General features: G+C 32.1%; 4 protein-coding genes across 4 annotated transcripts; 1 reads left to right on the forward strand and 3 right to left on the reverse strand.

Moving 5' to 3' along the window:
* Positions 1–2,507: 2,507 nt before the first annotated feature.
* On the reverse strand, positions 2,508–10,568 carry Yeti (yeti). The gene is made up of 4 exons (XM_088235734.1): positions 10,403–10,568; positions 6,560–7,066; positions 5,390–5,591; positions 2,508–3,177 (listed from the first exon to the last, which is right to left on the reverse strand). Exons 2-4 carry the CDS (start codon positions 7,062–7,064, stop codon positions 3,084–3,086), a joined length of 801 nt encoding a protein of 266 aa, XP_088091860.1. The 5' UTR covers positions 7,065–7,066; positions 10,403–10,568; the 3' UTR covers positions 2,508–3,083.
* Positions 7,707–10,327, reverse strand: Ns2 (nucleostemin 2). The gene has a single exon (XM_088235733.1). The coding sequence runs from the start codon at positions 10,205–10,207 to the stop codon at positions 8,144–8,146; it is 2,064 nt and encodes a 687-aa protein (XP_088091859.1). The 5' UTR covers positions 10,208–10,327; the 3' UTR covers positions 7,707–8,143.
* Positions 10,569–11,323: 755 nt separating the features above from the next.
* LOC148275400 (transmembrane protein 170A) lies at positions 11,324–12,403 on the forward strand. Its single transcript, XM_088235736.1, has 2 exons — positions 11,324–11,468; positions 11,552–12,403. The coding sequence occupies exon 2, from the start codon at positions 11,680–11,682 to the stop codon at positions 12,061–12,063; it is 384 nt and encodes a 127-aa protein (XP_088091862.1). The 5' UTR covers positions 11,324–11,468; positions 11,552–11,679; the 3' UTR covers positions 12,064–12,403.
* A 3,903-nt stretch (positions 12,404–16,306) lies between these two features.
* Cep135 (Centrosomal protein 135kDa) lies at positions 16,307–20,169 on the reverse strand. Its single transcript, XM_088235735.1, has 2 exons — positions 19,955–20,169; positions 16,307–19,867 (listed from the first exon to the last, which is right to left on the reverse strand). The coding sequence occupies exon 2, from the start codon at positions 19,858–19,860 to the stop codon at positions 16,546–16,548; it is 3,315 nt and encodes a 1,104-aa protein (XP_088091861.1). The 5' UTR covers positions 19,861–19,867; positions 19,955–20,169; the 3' UTR covers positions 16,307–16,545.
* Between the last annotated feature and the right edge of the window lie 120 nt (positions 20,170–20,289).

Genomic DNA, 20,289 nt, shown 5'->3' on the forward strand with positions numbered 1-20,289 from the left:
CAAAACAAACCACGCGGATCGTGCAACTCTAGCGGCACTTTACGTAACTAAATGCGTATTCAAATTAAACCGGGAAAAATATACTAATTAAGTTGAAATATTATCTTAATTATTTATTTATACTTTATTAAGTTGGTTTATAACATCTTAAAAACTAATGTTATTTTTTAATAAGATTACAATGTTTCATAAAAATTCCTCAAGAAAATATTTTTTCAAATTAATTTTAAATATGTCAATGCTTTCTATTTCTTTTATATCTTCAGATAACTCAATGAACAGCTTCAACCCCTTGTACAATAAGTTTTGAGACTCTGTTTTTCCTCTTATTGGTAATCTTATCCCTAGTTTCATATGTATGACTTTGTTGGTTAAATTTGTGTATATTTTTCATTTTATTTATCCTCTAAATAATTTTATGTATAAAAATTGCTACATCATATTTTATTTGTTGCTTTACTGTGACCAAGCCAATTTCTTTGTGAATTTTTTCTACATTAGAATGCGTATTTCTTTTGAGAATAATCCTCACGTTATATTGAAAAATTGGTATATTTTTATTTATTTATCATTGTTAACAAAATAATATTACCACAGAGACTATTATAATTCTATAAATTTTACTTTCGTTTATGAATATAATTTCCTCTCCCTTTCTTTCTTTTCCTCTTCATCATTCCCTTTCCGCACCTAATGGCGCATAGGGCAGTGCATTGATACATCAATAGCAGAGTATCATAATCATTTTTGTTACATGGTGGTAAGATGATAAGTCTTATGCTTCAGGTGCCATTAAAGGGAGTACTCTAGTGTAAAAACCGGTGTTTAATAAATATTTTATGTCAACCATGTCGGGAGTTGAAACAGAAATCTCTTTCACGGTAGGCAAACCCGCTGACCACTACACCACGAGGTGAACATTCTTCCTTCTTAGGTAACAGTAATTTGTTTTTATTATAAACTATGATACACATAGATTTTTTGGGTGTTTTAAATTTTAAGATCCGTTTCAAAAGCTTTCAATGTTGTTTTTCACGAAATTCACCAATTTGATTGGACCTCTTCGCCTGTTGTGCGAAAGAATACTCAGTTATATGCAGTCAAAACTGTACTCAGTCCCTTAATTCAAGTGGTAATACATAATATGTATTTTTTTTTAAATATCTACACTTACCCAAATATGATTGAACATGTTACAAAACAGCACTCACTCATTTCTTCATTAAAGGCATAATGTAAGTATTTAATGTTTCTGATAATTTATATTTCATACTTTGGTTTTAAACTGATTATGCAATATGAATGTGTCCATTTCGAAAGCTTGTTGCAAAGACACTAGCAATATTGGAATGAGACAGTAAATATTTAGCATGTATTCGCTAAACATTTCACACTGACCAATGGAAAATGCTGATGGTTTATTTTTACTGTCAATAAAGTTTCATAACATTCTACGGAAGTGATTGAGCATTATCAATCTAAAATTACTTTTTTTTAAAAACTATAACCATACGCCTTCATTATTATTATAACTTTTTATCTTAGGGCTGGTATAAACGATGGGAGAATAATAAACACACATCTGTGCTGCAAACAAGTAATTAGTAAACTAAGAGCCTAGCAGAAATCATGTTCTGAATAAAAATTTAACATTTGTCTGAAGCCTTTTGTTTTAGGTGGGTTAGCGGGAATATTAAAATTAAAAATGTTTGTTTTTCTATCCTAGTTCACAAGAAAAATAAATTTCCTGCAATGAGACCACGATCCACGTGATTTTATTATGATTACCAGTGAGCAGGATATAGAGAAGTGGTTAGTAAAACAAAATACATATACATATTGAATTTTTAAAATAATAAAATACATCTCAAGATTATTTTATGACTTTTATTTATTGAATAAATAACTTTAAAAATATTACAAATTAAGAAAGTTAAAAGCATTACAACTGGAAAGGTGTTTTTATTCTTTTTTTTTATAATGTATCCGATGGCAAAACTGGAGTTATTTTTTTTATTATGAGAATATTGAAGTTACACCAACTAGTCCAAGAAGTATAAAAATTGGTTTCAGGTGTTCCCTAGCATGTAAAATAATTCAATCAGATTAATCTCTTCACAACAATAAAGGTTTTAGTTTTTTAATTAAAAAAAAATCATAGATGGAAGAATTGTAGGAACATGGATGTTCAAATGTTACACAATGTGTAAAGTAGCCACTTAAACCAGCCAATGGCAAGTCATAAGCCCTGTAAATACATAGACTTCCATATTTCCTTCTGTAAAATGCTATCCATCTCAGTTAAAATTTGTTTATATTATTAATGGTTAAATGTTAACATTACCTTCTTGCTGTGATATTAAAAAATATATTGAAATGCAAAAGAATCAAACAGAAAAATGTTTTCTTAAATATCAAAATGGTATTTTATATGAGTTTTGTTATTTATGGTGCGGGGTGTCATTAGATATTTTAAAACAAGGATAATAAAAAATGAAACAAGTAAAGGTGTGATGAATGTATATTCTTCCAATAATTATTTGGTTACATTTCTAAAGTATTTGTCATATTAGATTCTCTCTCACCCCGTATTTTTCTATTATTCACATGAATATGTGATGTTTAGTACCTCGTCAAAATATTTTTTAAGAATTAGTAATAATGTAAAAAGATATTGAATCAGAAAAGAGATGTACAAGATAATCCAATTGAAAAACTTTATTAGTCAATGTTTTCCACGGTATTTTTTATTTACATTGCAAAACATTTCTTAATTACTTAGAGAACTAACTTTGACAAGCATTGAATCTAAACACATCCAGCTAACATATTACATATGACTACAGAATAAAAAAATATTTGTAACCTCCAAAATATTATTTAAGGAACATACTACAGACGATTTTATTTTACGCTATACATATAACCAATCAGCAATACACATATGTATAATACATATATCTGAAAGGTGTGTTTGATATATTTCTTCTTGCTTTGACCTGTAGGAATTGGTACATTTTCTTTTACATCCATATTATGTACATATAGTTGAAACCATCATTATTCATAGTTGATAAATAAGTTTATCTGCTACTTCGTTTGTTTATCCTTAAATTCTTTTCTATTTCAAACTGATTAACATCTGTGCGTTGAAGGAAATCCTGTCTTTCCAAATAACTGAAATAAAATTAAACCATTTGTTATAAATAAAATTAAATGAGATGTATTTATGGACATATTTATTGTGAAAAGTGAAATTATTATCATTATCATTATCATCATCATCATTCCCTTTCCGCACCAATGGTGCATAGAGCACTGCATTGGCACACCAATCGCAGCATTTTTTGTTCCAGGAAGATAAGATGATCAGTCTTACGCTCCAGGTACCAGTCCAGGGATTATGAAATATTCTGGTGTGAAAACACCCTTATAAATAAATATTTCATATCAACCATGGCGGGAATCAAACCCGAGACCTCTTACTTGGTAAACAAATGCGCTGACCATTACATCACGAGGCTGACATAAGTATAGTCCAGTAGTAAGGTAATACTCTATAATCCGAGAACTGGGTATTGAGCAGCGTCTTTCTTCCACTGTACAAATCCGTATTCTCAGGTACTTGCATCACATTATGAGACAAAGAGACAGTATGGAAATATTAATGGTACAAGGACGAGTAGAGGGAACTCGATCTCGCAGAAGAAGTCCTACTAGATGGACAGACTTGGTGACAGAAGCGACTGGCGTCCCTCTTCAGGAGGCCTCCTGAAGCCCTGAAGATAGAAGTGAATGAAGGCAGATCGTAACGACGTGCTTTCTTCCTGCCAATGTGACCACGACTGTTCTGCAAGCGACTAAGAAGAAGTAAGGTAGACTTCAGAAAAGTTGTTTAATCCTTTCAGAACAGAAATTCCTATTTCTTACATTTATTGTTGAGCCCTAAAATTATAGAAGTTGCTTCCCGCACGGTCTACACCCTAATGCGGTCAGTTGGCAGGGGGAGGTAGTCCTTATACGTGACAAGAGGGAGACAGATAGAGCCGGCAAACAGCGCGCTATCCCTCTCACAGCGTAATTGGTTGGCTAACTCATACCCTCTATCGGTTGGACGTTGAGGGCCGTGTGTATTTTCTTTGTTTAAATAGGCCGCAAGGCCCCATAATAAATCAGTTTCACTCTACTACTCATGTTTGAACCATCTCTCCGCTCTACACTTTGCCGATACTGACTACGCTACAAGACCTTTGCCTGCCTTTTGGATTCGACTACTGGATTTCTCACTCTACGGATCTCAACCGCGGTGCTTCCTTCTGGATTTAAAAGTCCTTTTAAGGACTACAAGTCAAATCGGCTTTAATTATAGTTGGGGTGAGTGTGGCTCAGTTCGTCGGTTTCTGCTGCCTTACAACCAGCGGAAGGGGCGTCCTAGCGATTATGGTGGAATAGATATGAAAGCACTCATCCATTCAGTGGCCCGGCTCTTTAAAGACCTAGTAATGAATGGCGAGAATTATTACAGGGACTTGTCACAATAGATTTACACAGGTCGCAGTAATGTCAGGAGCTTATTTAGCACTGACCTCCATCTACAAGAATAAGAAATACAATTTTCATATTGAATAAGAGATAACTCAGCTCAGTGGATAGAGCACCTGACTGAAAATCATACACAAGATAAAACATTCACTGCATACAAGCTCATTCTACCTACATGAGACAGATTTTTGTGTTTCAGTACTTTGAGAGAATGCAACTAAATAATCATAAATATACTTATAAAATTAATTCATCTTTATTATTTCTCTCCCTGTACTATGTTGCATTCTTATTGATAAGAAATAATAACAACAATGGAAAGGCAAAATTTACTAAGCGACATGTAGCCAACTTTACAGAAAAGCCAATTATTTTTTAATTACTAAATAAATCTCATTTATTACATATTCATTTAAATAATCTAGGAATCACGCCTGTATAATATGTAGGTCTAGTCGGGTTTTTGTCATAAGCCGGTACCTGCAAATTTTCGAAAAATGAGATATCTTCATTAACGGCATCAAATAATCTTTATTTAAAAAGTAAATAAAAACATTTCATGTTTTATAAAAACAAAAAATAATAATTTACAATTTTCAGCTTGCAGTTTTATTTGAATTGTTGATTTGTGATGAGCTTTTAACTTTATAAGTGCAATATCTCACAACTGGCAAAATGTAGTTACCAACTTGTGCCATAAACCTGACAAATGAGATATTTTTACTAATATAAAAAACAAAAAAAAACTTTGATTGGTTTTTCTGTAAAGTTGCTACATATCGCTTAGTAAATTTTGCCTTTCCACCGTTGATAATATTTAAATGAATTAGTAAAGTAAATGCCGTACCCATTTCTGCCCCTGTTATGTGTAGAAATATCTTCTTCGATGCCTTCTTCTTTTTTAAAAGTCATCCAGTCTAATTTAGTTTTCTCTAGAGTGCTTAGTTTATCCTTTTTACCAATTTTATTCAAGACAGACGCTAAACCTCCTCCAGATCTCTTAGTTGCAGGAATTGGTAGTCTGGGAACTGGTGAACTTGTTACATTATCTAGAAATAATGAGTAATACAAAATTGTATACATAGACAAAGCAAACTGGACTCTGTAAGTGCAAAGAAGCAACATTAAAATTACATGGTAGTAATAATTATGTTTATGCTGAAGCAAGCATCCTTCAATCCCCACCTGGACTAGAGCTTTGTGAAGTATTTATTTAATTATGTGAAACATCGCAAATACTTTCAGAGTCACGCATCTTAATGACACATTCGCCGAGGCCAAAACATGTCCCGTTTTCGTGAAGATGTATTTTTTAACAATTTTATTTTCAAAATTAGGAATGAAAACACTTCCACAGTATGATTTTGAAAATACAATTAATTTTTCTAAATCCATTTCACGTTTATTTAATATTTCAATCCCAATATGTTTGGTAATCTGTGCCGACAAAAAGTACAACCGTTGTGGTGACTGGAGCTATGTTAAACAATATCATATTAATAGCTTGCAATTTGGCAGGACTACGCGCAAGTGATAATTTGTAAATACTTTTGAAAAAATAAAAAAAATATTTAAATAGTACTTTTTACATCTCTGAGGAAGTTTTTTAATGCAAAAAGTTTTATTCTGTTCTAACAAATATTTTTGTGATTAAAATATTGAATATTGTACGCATTAAAGTATCAATTTTATAATGCACATAATATTGCGGTACAATTGGAAATAGAATTAAAGAAAAATAAATCTCATAATAAAAATATATAAGACGTCAATTCATCACTATGTATATAACATCACTGCCGAAGTCATCCAGATATGCCATTCCGTAAAAAACACATTTAAACTTTGCTAGTAAAAACAAAAAAAAAAACATTATAGGTATGTAATTGTAAAGGAAGATTTAAAGGGTACAAAAAAATCCATACTTTTACTAAACACATAAAAAAACATTTTAATCTCGCTCCTGTGGTCAAACTTGAGTTACAGTTATATATTTTTTTTACAGTTGTTAATATACCTTTTACAGCGGCAATCTTGTTTACAATACATTTACTTCCACCTTCGCTTTCCAATGTTTTAAATAAATCGTCAACCGTTTTGGGCTCTATATCAGTGTCGGGTTTATTTTTATTCGAGAGCTTCTCGGATGATTGAATATTTTCCTTGGCCGCAACGGGACTTTCTTTCTGAAGATCATTATTGCCTGTAGAGGATTTACTTGCACTCGGTGTTTCTAAAAATGAAGCCCAAAGATCGTCTTCATATTTTTTTTCTTTTTCTGGGTCCACGGTCTTCTGGCTTGATTTTTTTGATGGAGAATCGTCATCATTAGATATTTTAGGTTTTTTAGTTTTCTTGTCGATTTGTTTAGCTTTTCGCTTCAATTTTTTCTTAGTTGAATTATCTTCATGTAAATCTTCTGTTTCCTCTTCTGCAATTTCGGACTCCGCCTCGGAAACAGGTTCTTCATTGTCTGGTACAAAATCAATATCACTCTCATCACTATCTGAGGGAAGATCCATTACTAAAATGTTAATAATAAAAAGTCAATTTTTTTTTTGTCATTTTATCAATATTTACAAATTTTATCAGATTAAATTACATTTTGAATAATATATCATATTCATAAACTTAGTTAAGGCTTTTTAGGCTGTGCCCGTGTTAAGCCATAATAATTAACAGGTTCAGTGCTAACTTCGCCAACTGGCGGAGTTGGAGTTGGGAAGCAGTTTTAAATCCATATTTGAGCTCTGGCGAAATTATAATTTTTCCACAAACATGTTTCATTATTTTGCCTAATTTCGCATTTTTTATTGTTTGATCTCCGAGCCAAAATAATAATAAAACATGTTTGATATTTTTCAAGATTGAAATATTTTAGACAGGCAGTGAATGTGTTAACATGGAAAAAAAAAGTAAATTAGTAGAAATAATAACATATACATTATAACATCTAAATTTATTGCAAAATATTCTCGAGAAGGGAATATGGAAGTCAAGGCATTTACAGGGCCTATGACCTGTCATCTGCTGGTTTAAGTGGATATGCAATAAATTTAGATCAAAGTAGAAATCCACCTCCCCTACAAGCATTTGGATGTGTTCAAAACATTGTTGACATAATAAAAATTATAATAATAAAAATACACATAGTTTTATTTCACTTTTATTTGTAATTTTTACCAGTAATTGGGTTTTGTCATGATCGACATCAAAAAACATAATCTATTGTTGATATAATATAAGAGTCATCAATGATTTAAGAGTTTACTTTACATTATTTATGGTAAATAAAAGAATATGCACTATTACATTGAATAAAAAACACAATATGTAAAATAATTATTTAAATACTAATTATTTTTTTAAAAGACCAATGTAATAAAGAAAAAAGAATAGTTTTACCATAGGTAATATTAAAAAAACACTAAAAATAATATTAGAATGAATTTTATTGCAACAAAAATAATATTTTTACACCATATAATGTACCTATGTATATATTATATTGAAATGTAAAATTAAATAGGGTGTTAATATCTACTTGTAAAGACTTGTTACTGAAAGTGTTTCAAAATTAATAAAATTATATTCAATAATCTTAACGTCCAGATGGCTTTTTCTTGGATCTGTTCCTATTTTTGACATTAGCAACCTCATAGAAGTTGCTTCCTACAGTCCTCCTCTTCTGGACTCGGTCCACAGCCCTCCTTTGACGACTAGTTAACTGTTTCGGTGCCTTTGTCGATTCGGAAATAACCCTTATTTTTTTACTTAAACTTTCACCAATATCTTGTACTGTGAACGCTCCACTTGCAGTTTTTTGTTTTTTGGAAATCTTATCATCTGGTCCCGCCATGTGGTCTTCAATGTCGCTACAGTCTTCTTCGCTACGGCTATAAAAATCACTAAAATCTGAAGAGTCATTGTCTTCTTCTTGAACTGTAGTCTGCGTGATGTCTATCTTAGAATCATCAATAACACTGTCATCAGGGGTTTCAGCTTCAGCACTTTTATCTAGCGGTTTAACATCCTCGTCATTGTCATATTGTAATCCAACGCGGATTCTAGCAAAATCTTGCATCACTTTAAAGGATCTTCCTTGTTCTACTTTAGGATCAACAACAGGCTGTTCTTCTATCGTTTCCTCAACACTTTTAGGTGGTTCGATAATTTTGTCAGTATCAACATCATTACTAAGTCTCTCCGCTGGATTGTCTTTAACTGCTCCATTGATTTGACTCAGGGGAACTTCGAAACCAGGCGGTGAGACATAGAAAGGTAATTTTCCTCTTTGCCAATCATTTAAAACCATCTTTGACACTGTGCTGATGTCGGGCTCACCTTTCTTGAGTAGTTTTCCACTTCGGCACGCAAGTTTTTCTAAAAATTGAGTAGGAGTTTCCCAGTTGTCGACTTTGTAAGTTTTAGCCAAATATTCTTTCTTTACACGTTCCATCAACACGGGAATGTAATCTTCGGGACTTTTGACCAATTCGACTCTCACAACTCCCTTTAGAACTTTTTCTGTGTCAGTTTCAGCCGATGGGTACACAACGCCTGGACAGTCGATCAAAAATATTCTCTTCATCAACGTAATGTATTGCCATACTTTGGTCTCCCCGGCGATAGGAGCTACTTTGCATACCTTTTTGGACCGCAAAGTATTGATGACGGACGATTTTCCTACATTAGGATAGCCGATGAATCCGACACTTATTTGTTTTTTGTCAATGTGAAGTTTTCCGAATTGACGAAGTAAATTGATCAAGGATCCTTTACCGAAGGGATGAGTGAGAGATGCGTGAAAGGCGACTGTAGGGTAATCCGCACTTAAGATAGCCACCCAGCGCTGTGTAACCCATGCGGGAACTAAATCTACTTTATTTAAAATAAATATAAGATGTTTGTGTGGTTTTTCAACTCTCAAGAACTTCTCAATATGAGGACAACGCGTTCCTTGTGGATCTCGAGCATCGAGCACCTGAAGCAAAACATCAGAAGAGTCGACCACTTTGTACAGTTCATTCCAAATCCGTTTACTCTGTCCTGCTCCAAAAATCCATTCTCTCTGTCCATCCTTGAAACCGGTGACTTCCTTAACCAGATCCAGGTCCTTTTCTTTATTGTAAGTCTCAGATTTGGTATTAGCAGCTTGAGATAGAAGTTCGAGATCGGTGAACTGAGTGTTTACTCGTTTACGACTTTTGTTAGGGCCGAATGTTTTGCTAAAACTTTCTGTATCCAGGAGATGCACTCTGGCGTTCTTTGCAGTTTCATTTAACAGTGTAATCGGCAACTTGGTAGGCTTCATTACAACTTGATAAGGATTTTTGATAGCACCACCGAGTTCATTTTGAAATTTTTGAAGAGCATTTTGAGAAATAACCCTGGAGTTACCGAACCATTTCTGGTTTGGCTCCACCCGAGCTCTAGTTCCTGATGGTAATCTTCCTTGAAATGGCGCCGGGGTTATTATGTGTCCCGTTTTGTCTCTTTTGGCTTTAAAGTTTCTGTACATTTGTAACCTCTTAATCGTGGATCGAGTTCTCACTTTCCCCACACCTTTTAATCCCTCTGTAGGCCTGTCTGGATTCATTGAATGGTTGGATTTGTTGAAACCCTGCTTCCGAGGGGCTCCAGTGGTGGATCTTACTTTTCCCATTTTTATAAAAAACAAATAACTTGTGGAATAAATCTAAAACGCAAAGACAACACGTGCGGCGAGCTCGAGTCAACTGACAAGGAAGGAATAAATGACAAAGAAATTTCTTGAGGTTGCAAGACTGTAAACTATGGGCAAGATAGTTTTCGCAAAAAGGATAATAACAATCAACATTAATATTGTAATATAACTTACCTCAATCTAAAATACTGTTAACTATTTTTCAAAATTAGACAACTTCCTCGTTTTATTGCATGCACATAAAACTGGATAGTAAATCACAGAAAATTATCACTAAATTACCGACCCGAACTGAACGGAACGCAGAGCCGGGCAGACCGCCAACAGCAAAATGAAAAATGGATACAAAGCAAAAAATGTGAATGGTAAAAAAATCAACCTTATTTTCAAAAGTTACCTACCCACGCTATGCGAGGTTACGTATCTTTTTCCTCGGAATCTTTTTTTTTTATTACTATAAGAACAATAGTTATAAAGAACTCTTATTGAATACACTATTTTTATCCGTTCCCGATTCCTCTTCATTATTTTGTTTTAAAATCACAAGCCGATGGTTATCTCTTTTTTTAAAAACATCACATATTTCGTTTTTGTGATTTAACAATATTTTGAATTTTAAGTACACAAGTCCAAATCTGTAATAAAAATTGTTTGTTTTATTAACTAGAGAGTTTATCAACATTTTTCATCATAGCTAGAGAAACTTAGAAAAGGGAGTACAAAAGTCTAGCCTTCATAAAAATTAATGAACAGAAGTATATATTTTTTAAATATAGATGTTCAAACGATGAAGGTTCACGGGAATTAAAATAAAATTGTGGTAGAGTATACTACCATGGGACTACACTCCGTCTTATTTAGCTTTTAGTTAAGTTTTTTTTTTACTTCATCATATTTCATAATATAATTAAATCAAGAACTCAATAAAATGAAATTTTATTGATAATTGATTGGTATTTTTCTGTTTTGGATCACATACAAATTCCAACGTACTGCCTACATCCTAAATTTCTATTCAATAAAAAAAATGAAGTTTTAGCCACGGATATCAGCTGTTTAAAAAATATTTTGACAGCTCTTATCCATTGATACATTGACAGGTTAGCGTACTTCATAAATGGAAATAGAATTACGAAAAATATTTCTTACAAAGAACAGTTAATATTATTGTTATATGAACTAAATTGACAGATTATGATAAATGTAAAATACCAACATGTTTTACGCACCTTCACGAAATGTAAGAACCGAATTGCTCACTGACTCTAGTTTCGTAAATGTGATGAAGTTACATTTTTCATTTAAGAATGTTTCGCATTTTAGATAATAAAAATGGGACTCCGTATATAATATAGCATATCTTGAACCCAATGGAAATCCAAGTGATCAGAGCAACCAGCGGTACAAGTGTTTTGCTCTGTCCTTGGGATGAGCACACCTAAACATTGATCATGTATAGCATGCTATCGGAGTTGGATACCATCGCCAATGTGATCAGCCTAACTCCAGCCGATCCTCTGAACACATTTGCGGAAATGTGGTACCAAGTGTTTCTCTGGTCGTTGTTTTCGTCGATATTCGTGCATACATGCGCCGCTTTAATATCCTTCGCCACTCTGCGGAAGCACAAGTTCGGCAAGTTTTTTCCTATATTTATTCTGGTGATGGGAGTGGTGACTCCGACCACGTCGGGCGTGCTGAGCAGCGCCGCCATCGCCTTCGTGTACCGAGCCTCCTCCTTGCAGATGTCTCCAGTGTATGCCATGCTATGGGGCATCGGACAGACCGTCACTGCAGCTTGTGTTGGCTTTACCAGAATATTAGCGACACTTTAAACTTATTTTGTTGTTGAGGAGGTAATTAAACTGATTCATATTTTTAACCTAAAATTATTGTCAACATTATGCACTGAAATGATATTTCTAAATAAATATTGCAAATTGCATCAGCACATAAAAAGAGAATACTTAATGTTAAGACTTATAATTTACTCTTACCAATGTAATACCTTATAAATATGCTACGTCTATTTCTAGAATCTTACACTGAGTAAATATTTCTAGAATCAAGTACCTAAAATTGTAAACTTATAATATTAGAAATCAAACACTGATTTGAGTCTACTGAACACTTTATTTTATTTTTACAAATATAAAAAGTATAAAAACAAAAAAATTGTGACAATTGTTTCGCCTTGTTAGGGCATTTTCAAACGAATGTGAAGATTAGATGAATTGAATGTCTTTATATAGTTTTATAATTCAAGGTACTTAAGTAGAAAAAATCAAATCAGTGTTTGATTTCTAATATTATAAGTTCAAATATGGAGTTCTACAAAATAAACACCAAATCAATCAACAACCTAAAATTGTTTTTCATTGAGAAATGAATTTTACGAGAACCTATAAGTAATCCATTTAGGGTATTTATTTGGCTGAGAAAATCAATGTTCAATCAATATTGCATAAATGTGTCGTTAACCACCAATAGATAAATTTGTTTAAATGCAAAGTGGTTCTACACTCGATTTGCAAAGCTAATTTGGTTATTTCTTCAAACTACAACATTTCAGTGCAACAGGGTTTATTTAATGATCTCAATAGTTTTTACAGGTTTTAAGTTTTTACATTATTTTAACATAATATAAATACATTTTTTTTAATCTGGCTTACCTTTACAAAAAAATTCTTAAATTTGAAAAAATTGTAACATTTGAATAAATTTAAATCTTGTGCTGTTAACTCTTATAATTTTACAAAAAATGTTCATGACAAACCTCTTGTGTCGTTTAATATATGTATCGACTGATTTGTTTGTATAGTTACCATAAAATAAATGTGATTAATATTAAATTAAGTATTGTACGCCTACTGTATTTGTTTCTTAATTACTTCCTCAACAGTTTGTGTATTTAAATGTATTATATTTCAATGTGAATATTCATGTATTATTTACTATTAATATAGATGTAGGTGTAATATTGTAACTATAGTATTTAATTTAATATTTTCGTAAATTTTTAAAATTAGGAGGCAGTGTGATGATCGAATGTATTGGAATGTTTACATATTTGTCAGTCATTAAACATATTTTTGTATGAAAACGCCTTCTACAGTGAAGCTTGCACAAAATGTTAATGTAGTAAACATAAACATGAAATGTAAGAGGGATGTGAAAATAATCGTGAACATTCTGTATGTAATTACATGAATTATGTGCTTTTTATAAAATCTTTCATTCTTCGGTCCAAGCTTGAATTAACATTGGCAACATATTTATCTTGTATTATAATCCACAATTTGTGATCAAATCATTACTTAAATTTTAGCAGTATTTAAGCATTTGGATTTAAATATATTATTTAATTTTTTTATGGTTAACATTTATTTTTAGTACTCAATAAAAATTCAATGAAATGTCTTATTTTTTCAAAGAATGGGTGTTATAAAATCTTTGACCATTCGATTTACAGTAAAGATAAAAGTTAAGAAAATAATCCCAAACATTCCCACTCTACATTTGAAAGAGTTGCATACCATTTCATGTTTCTGTTTTTATTACACGATCATTATCTAATATGACAATAATATTTGTGCTTAATATTACTGTTCGAAACATCACTTTACCAGAAAAATACCTAATAACCTAAACTATCATTACAACTTCAACATAATAATAAAAAAGAAAGTAATTATAAAAAATAAAAAATGTATATTCCTACAATGTTTTTAAAATGAGTTATTTATGGGTGGTTGCTAGCTGCGAAACCTTAATCGTCCGATACACTCACTGAGGTTTAATTAAATAGAGATGATGCTTCGTAAAATGATAGGTTCAAATTATGTTTTAATAATGAGAAAGGCTAACTGTCCATGCCAGTTTACTGTAAATTCAAGGCTGTATGTCGCGCCCTTTTGCGCTGCTTCACATTTACTGACCGCTGCGCGTAAAACACTATTTCCCACCAAATACAAGATAAGTTCCAGAACCTCAGTTGAATGGAACATAAGACGGGTGCTTAGTGCCGCATCTAGTGTATACATATACAATCAACGAATACACTATATTTTTGTATACAAATAATGATTTGTTCATAAAAATAATAACTCTGCTTTTACTGGTTGTTATATACCTATTATATCCGATCTTGAAAATAAGGGAACTTATATTTTACTATCAATAGGAATGCTTGTTTTGTTCTGTATTTATTAATTGGATTCCCTATAAAATGGCAATTTTTTTATCACAGTAAAAAAAAAACCATTTAAGTCAAGGTAGAAAGTCAAAATAAACCTTTAAATTTTTTAAAGATACTGAGATCGGCTGTTCATCAAATGCATCAAATATGGTACCATCAAACAAATTTCACACATTAATGAAATAACCTTGATATTAGATATGCAATCCAAAACTTTATAGAATAAAATACAATAAGTTCAAAGTGTTATTTATTATGCCGTGTGTTGTTCGTACTATTTGCTGAAGTGTCCATCATCAGGGTTGATGTTATTTGTGTAGATAGACGTATAACGTTAAGTACTTAGGATTTGTACTGTGTCGCAGTCGTTGCTGTCTACAGCTCGTCAATTTGAAATCTGTGGCGCTTCACAGTCTATGTGGTGTTCAGCCAAAGCCGATTTTTCGGGGTAGCCAAGCCTACATGCGCTCATGTGCTCCTTTACTCTTAATTTTTCAGACATGTACAGCAACGACTGTGACACGGAACAAATCCTAAATACTCAACGTTATACATCTTTCTACACAAATAACATAAACCCTGTTGATGGACGCTGTAATGCGATCCGAAATGTCGATAAAAAGTACAATTGACACTCGGCATAATAACCCAGAAAAACTTATGGTGCATCTGAAGGACCGTGAAAATCAAAAAAGTTTGATAACATAATGACAGATAGCACAATAGTGAAATTATCACACATGGTGGATAGTTTAAGATAATTACAATTTAGAAACTAATATGCATACCTAACAGGTAAGAAAATTCAACAAGCTGCCATTTTGAATATATTATTATTACTCGAAGGATCATAAAAACTAGTTTTACAAAAAAATACTATGAAATGTGCGAATTATTCAGATCTAATCTAAATATAAAATAACTAAAGGTTATTTCACCGCTCTTAACTTGTAATAATACATTTTTAGTAGGTCTCACCTATTTGTTTTTATCAAAATTAAATTGATTTATTGTCTTTTATGACACCAGATTTGATAAATATTTTTTTAAGCTTAATAAAATGGGTACCACCAAGCAACGATATACACCGCGGCTAGCTAACCTAACTGCTTACCATACTGATCAGTTTCTTTCAATTGATTTAAGTACATAATTCTCTTAAATGTTCTTCATCTCTGTTGTAATATGTTAACATAATAATTAATATAAAAACATTGACACATTTTGTTAAAGTGATCTTGTATTTAAGGCAAATTATGTTTCGAAACTATTGCATAATATTGTACATACATATATATCATACATTAAGTATTTGTTGTAAAATAACACTTGTAAATATTGGCAGCTTTGATGAATAATATATAGGTGACAATATATAAGATTTGTTTAAAAGCATGTAAATAATATTCATTATTGTAAAACATTTTTTTAAGTAGCAAGCAATGATTAGTAATTCGACCAATGTGAAAATTTATACTAAATTGAAACCATTTTGATTTTGGAACGGAGGTCTTTGAAGGATCAACAATGTTGCATTCCCCTACACTTTATAATAAATAATAATCTTACATAACTTATAAGGCATTTTGTGTGTTAGATTTGTAATTATTACAATAAAACAGTATTTTCTATTATGCTCTTGGAGGTCAAAGCTTCTAACAATTTGATAAAAAGAAGTCAATTGTACATTTATCGAAAATTATATATACATAATATTGTAATAGTAGGTATGTATTTCCATTGTTTCAAAAATTGTTACCGATTTTTATTTTGTAGTAACTTTGACATTTGTAACCATATTTGAAAAAATAAATGACTGAATCATTAAAACTGGACTTTCTTATTGCAGGGTAGTTAATAAAACAAAAAATATATTTGTTCAAATAAAAAATATCATAAATATATTTTTCTTTAACTACTTATCTAATTAATATATACATTTTGCAGTATGGCATATAAAATAAAACTTTTTTGAAAATACACAATTATGTTACACAATATGGAATTATAAAAAATCTTACATATTCAACTTAATGTCTAATAAAAATAAGCCACAAATGGTGTATTTACAGATACATGTACTCGGTGTATGTACATAGTGGATACGTTCTAAAGTTCCTCAAAGCGTGCCCGAGCATTGCTTACTAGAACTTTGTTGTTCTAATGTTCTTAACCTTTGAAATCTCTGGTCATTAATCTGCCACTTGAGGTCTTGGAGATTTTTAGCTGCTTCCTCCGAGCGTTGTCTGCTACTGTAACTTTCACCTTCGACTTTCTTTAATCTGCATTGCAGATGTTCTACTTTATCCTTCAGTATACGAGTCTCTTCTCGTGCTTCTTGTAACTGTAGTTTCAGTTCTACCACCTCCCTACGGCTACTGTCGAGAAGTGATTCTAAAGATTCTACCGTAGCTCTGTCCTTTGCATAATTTTCTTCAATTTTGGCTTTTTCCCCTTTTATTGACCTTAAATTGTATTCGAGTTGTTTTCTATCGGAATCTGTTTCACCGACACCGATCAGAATTGCTTTCTTTTGTTTTTCTAAAGTCGCACATGTCTCTCTAGCATATTCCAGATTCTTTTCAGCCATAGCTGTCAAATCTTTTTGTTGGGATAATTCGCATTCTAGTTTTGAAATATTGTATATTAAAGAAGCCATTTTTGTCTCTTGCATGTCAATAAGAGCCTCTCTGGATTCTACTTTCTTCTCTATATCGTTTAATCGTTCTATAGTAACTTGTAATTGAACACTTTTAGTAGCGGATTCATTTTCTAAAGAATGATTATTGTTTTCTAGAACAGTCGCCTCGTGAGAAAGACTAGCAAAGTTATCCAGCATGTCTGTGCGTTCGGCTTCTTTTCTAGACAGAATATCTTCAATTCTTCTGACCTCATCGACATAATGCTGCAGTTGTTGCTTCATCTGTTCTACTTCCTTACGAGAGTTTTCATACTCTCTATTTATTGTCCTTAAATCATTATTTACTGTGGCTAAATCACTCTGCAGCCTCTTGTTTTCAATCAAAGCATTGTCACGTTGTGTACTTATTGTTGAAAGTTCAATAGAAATAGCTTCATTTCGGGTTTGAGAATCGCGAACCTTGTGTTCCAACGAAGCATTAGACGAAGTCAGTAGATCCAACTTTTTGTTTAATTCTCTTATCTTATTTTCTAATATTTCAATTGAAGTATTTTTAGATCTTAGTTCATTATCTGCGGTTGAAAGCCTTTCAGTTTTATCATCAATGTCCATGATCAATTTGTCACGATCTTGGTCAATTTTGGTAACAGTATCTTTCAGTGTCATCTTGTCCGATTTAAGAATTTGGTATTCATATTCTAATTCAGCTTTACATTTTTCTAAGGCTCTAATCTTTTCACGTAATTCTCGAATCTCTCTTTTAGCTTCAAAGAAGCTTGCTTGGTTTTCTGCAATATTTTTATCATTTTCAAGTTGAAGAGTTTTTAGTTGATTATTCAGAGATTTAACATGCAGTAATTCAGATTCCATGCCTTTTAATTTTTCCCCAAGATCTTCGCGCTCTTTTATTAGATTTTCAACCATAGGAGATTTTCTTCCATAAAGGTTGTTAGAATTTCTTAGCTGGAATGATAATTCTCTTAAATCTGTATCTTCTCTATTGACACTGCTTGTAGCAGAGGTAATTAATTTACAACGTAAGCGATTCCTCTCTTCTTCGAGACACTGAATATCACCATGGGCTCTTTTTAAATCCCTTTCGAGCTTATTTATGGCGAGTTGCATGTAATTTTCCATTTCGACATCAATATTGCGAGGTATTTTATTTGCTTGTTCTAAACACGACTTTAATGAATTATTATTTTCAAGTAAAACATCATTTTGTTTCTTAAGACTCCGAATTTGCTGTTCTAATTCACAATTCTTACTTTTTAACTCAGCAGTGAAAATTTCATGCGGTTGCATGATTAATGATTTCTTAAAATAGAAATCACGCTCTTCTTTAAGTTTTTCACAATTTGAACAAACCTGGACTGTATTTGGAAATCTACACTCAAATTTGGTAACATCGGCTAGTTGCTTTTTGACGTCATTAATTTGAGTTTCATATAATTTTCTTTCCCTTTCCAACAGTAAAAGTAGTTCATCTCTCGATGTTGTTTCTTGAAATTTACAATTTTTCTCCTTCGATACTGAATGAAGATCAAATATTTTATAATTTTTGGATGGGTTGTATTTACTGCTTTCAGACTCTGTTTTACTGGCAATTTGAACACTTTTACATTGCGATTTTAAGATTTCATTTTCTTTTTCAATTTTTTCCCGGAAATCGTTGCTGGAAACAAGGGCAATATTTAATGCTGAATTTTCATGTCTTTTGCCCTCTAATTCCGCTTCCAGTACACATAGAGATTCCTTGATTTCGTCTATATATTTTTCCTGTTTTCTGAATTTAGATTTATCATTTTCCATCTGCATGTGAAGATGCGAAATAGTATTACATTTATCTTGGAGCTGTTCATTACACTCACATTCGATTTTCAATGCTAATTGATCGATATTACATAATTCTTTCTCTAGAATGCTGTTCCGGTCAGCCAGTTGAATGGCCCTATTCATGGCTTCATGCTGTTTGTCAAGAGATTCTTTTAGTTTAGTATTGAGTTCTTCCACGATATTCTCCTTTTCTTGTAACTCTCTGCTCATCTGAACTAATTTACTATCCAGATCTTTTCCACAACAATCCTTTTGGAGAGCGGAGAAAGGTCTTCCTCCTTCTAGGAGTTTCGTAAGTCTGGCATTTTCTTTATCTCTATTATGTACCTGACATGTAAGAAAAGCTATTTCGTCTAATAATTTCATACTTTTATTTCGAGATTCGTTATTATTTTTTGTTAAGCTTTCAATTTCACTCTGCAGCTCCGAACACATTGAACAAGATTTTTTGTTGCAGATACATGCCTCATCCGAACTTCTATCGGTTTTAGATTTTTGAGAGCAACAAGTTCTACTAAAGTTCGTGACATGTTTACTTCTCGAACTGAAAGTGTCCGCACACAGATTTTTAAGTTCACGATCTCTGTTACGAGATTGTAAATTTCGATGCTCGAATTCCAATTCGGAGAGTTCATTTTCCAACTTTCTTATTTTACCGTTAGCCTCTTTCATACAACGGTCAAATTCCTCTTTTATTGTAACTAACTCGTGGTGGGCTCGGTTGTTCTCCATTACAAGCTTCGCGTTATCGCAAATGTAGGGCTCGGCGGCACACTTCAAAGCATCTCTCTCCTTCAGTGTTTCCTTAGCAAGATTCATATAGTGTTGTAAGCTACGAGTTGTTTGAAGTAAATCAGCAGTTAAATTCTCTATCAGAGGCAGGCAGTCGATAGAAAGGTTTTCACAATATCCTAATTCATCTAATTGTTTACGTAAGGTTAAATATTTCATATCCATTTTGAGGCTGAAACAAAAATATTAGTAAGACAATATTAAAAAAAAAACACACAAGTTGAGTAAATAAAAGAGAGTTTAAATTCTAAACGCTTACGTATTTAATCCTTCTGCAAATATTACGATTAAAGATTGTACAATAAATTTATCTGAGCAAAATAACAAACATAAATGTTATTGCTACACTGTAAAGTTGTAAAAAATGTAGAAGAATAAAGTTCAAATCTAACGGAAAACGGGAAAACAGAAAACGAATAACCGAGAATAATGTCAAAAAACATCTGCAAAGATAAAGATATATAAATATCTGTCAAATGTCGATTTCATAAACAATTTTATTTAGTTTATGGTCTAATTAAAGGACCCTACTTTATAATTTTACAGTATATGGCTAGTTTTTTCATCGGTTTTGACCATAAAAGTTAAGTCTTC

This window comes from Micrasema longulum, unplaced genomic scaffold (genome assembly GCF_059751315.1).
Source record: "Micrasema longulum isolate JH-2025_06_02 unplaced genomic scaffold, ASM5975131v1 h1tg001431l, whole genome shotgun sequence".
NCBI lineage: Eukaryota > Metazoa > Arthropoda > Insecta > Trichoptera > Brachycentridae > Micrasema > Micrasema longulum.

Bases quoted from the DNA above. Each gene is read 5' to 3' on its own strand.
- Yeti (XM_088235734.1), bottom strand. From the start codon at position 7,064: ATGGATCTTCCCTCAGATAGTGATGAGAGTGATATTGATTTTGTACCA. The intron at 5,592-6,559 runs GTATATTAACAA...CATTATTTCTAG, and splicing joins CAAGATTGCCGCTGTAAAAG to ATAATGTAACAAGTTCACCA. The intron at 3,178-5,389 runs GTACGGCATTTA...ATTTTATTTCAG, and splicing joins CATAACAGGGGCAGAAATGG to TTATTTGGAAAGACAGGATT.
- Ns2 (XM_088235733.1), bottom strand. From the start codon at position 10,207: ATGGGAAAAGTAAGATCCACCACTGGAGCCCCTCGGAAGCAGGGTTTC.
- LOC148275400 (XM_088235736.1), top strand. From the start codon at position 11,680: ATGTATAGCATGCTATCGGAGTTGGATACCATCGCCAATGTGATCAGC.
- Cep135 (XM_088235735.1), bottom strand. From the start codon at position 19,860: ATGGATATGAAATATTTAACCTTACGTAAACAATTAGATGAATTAGGA.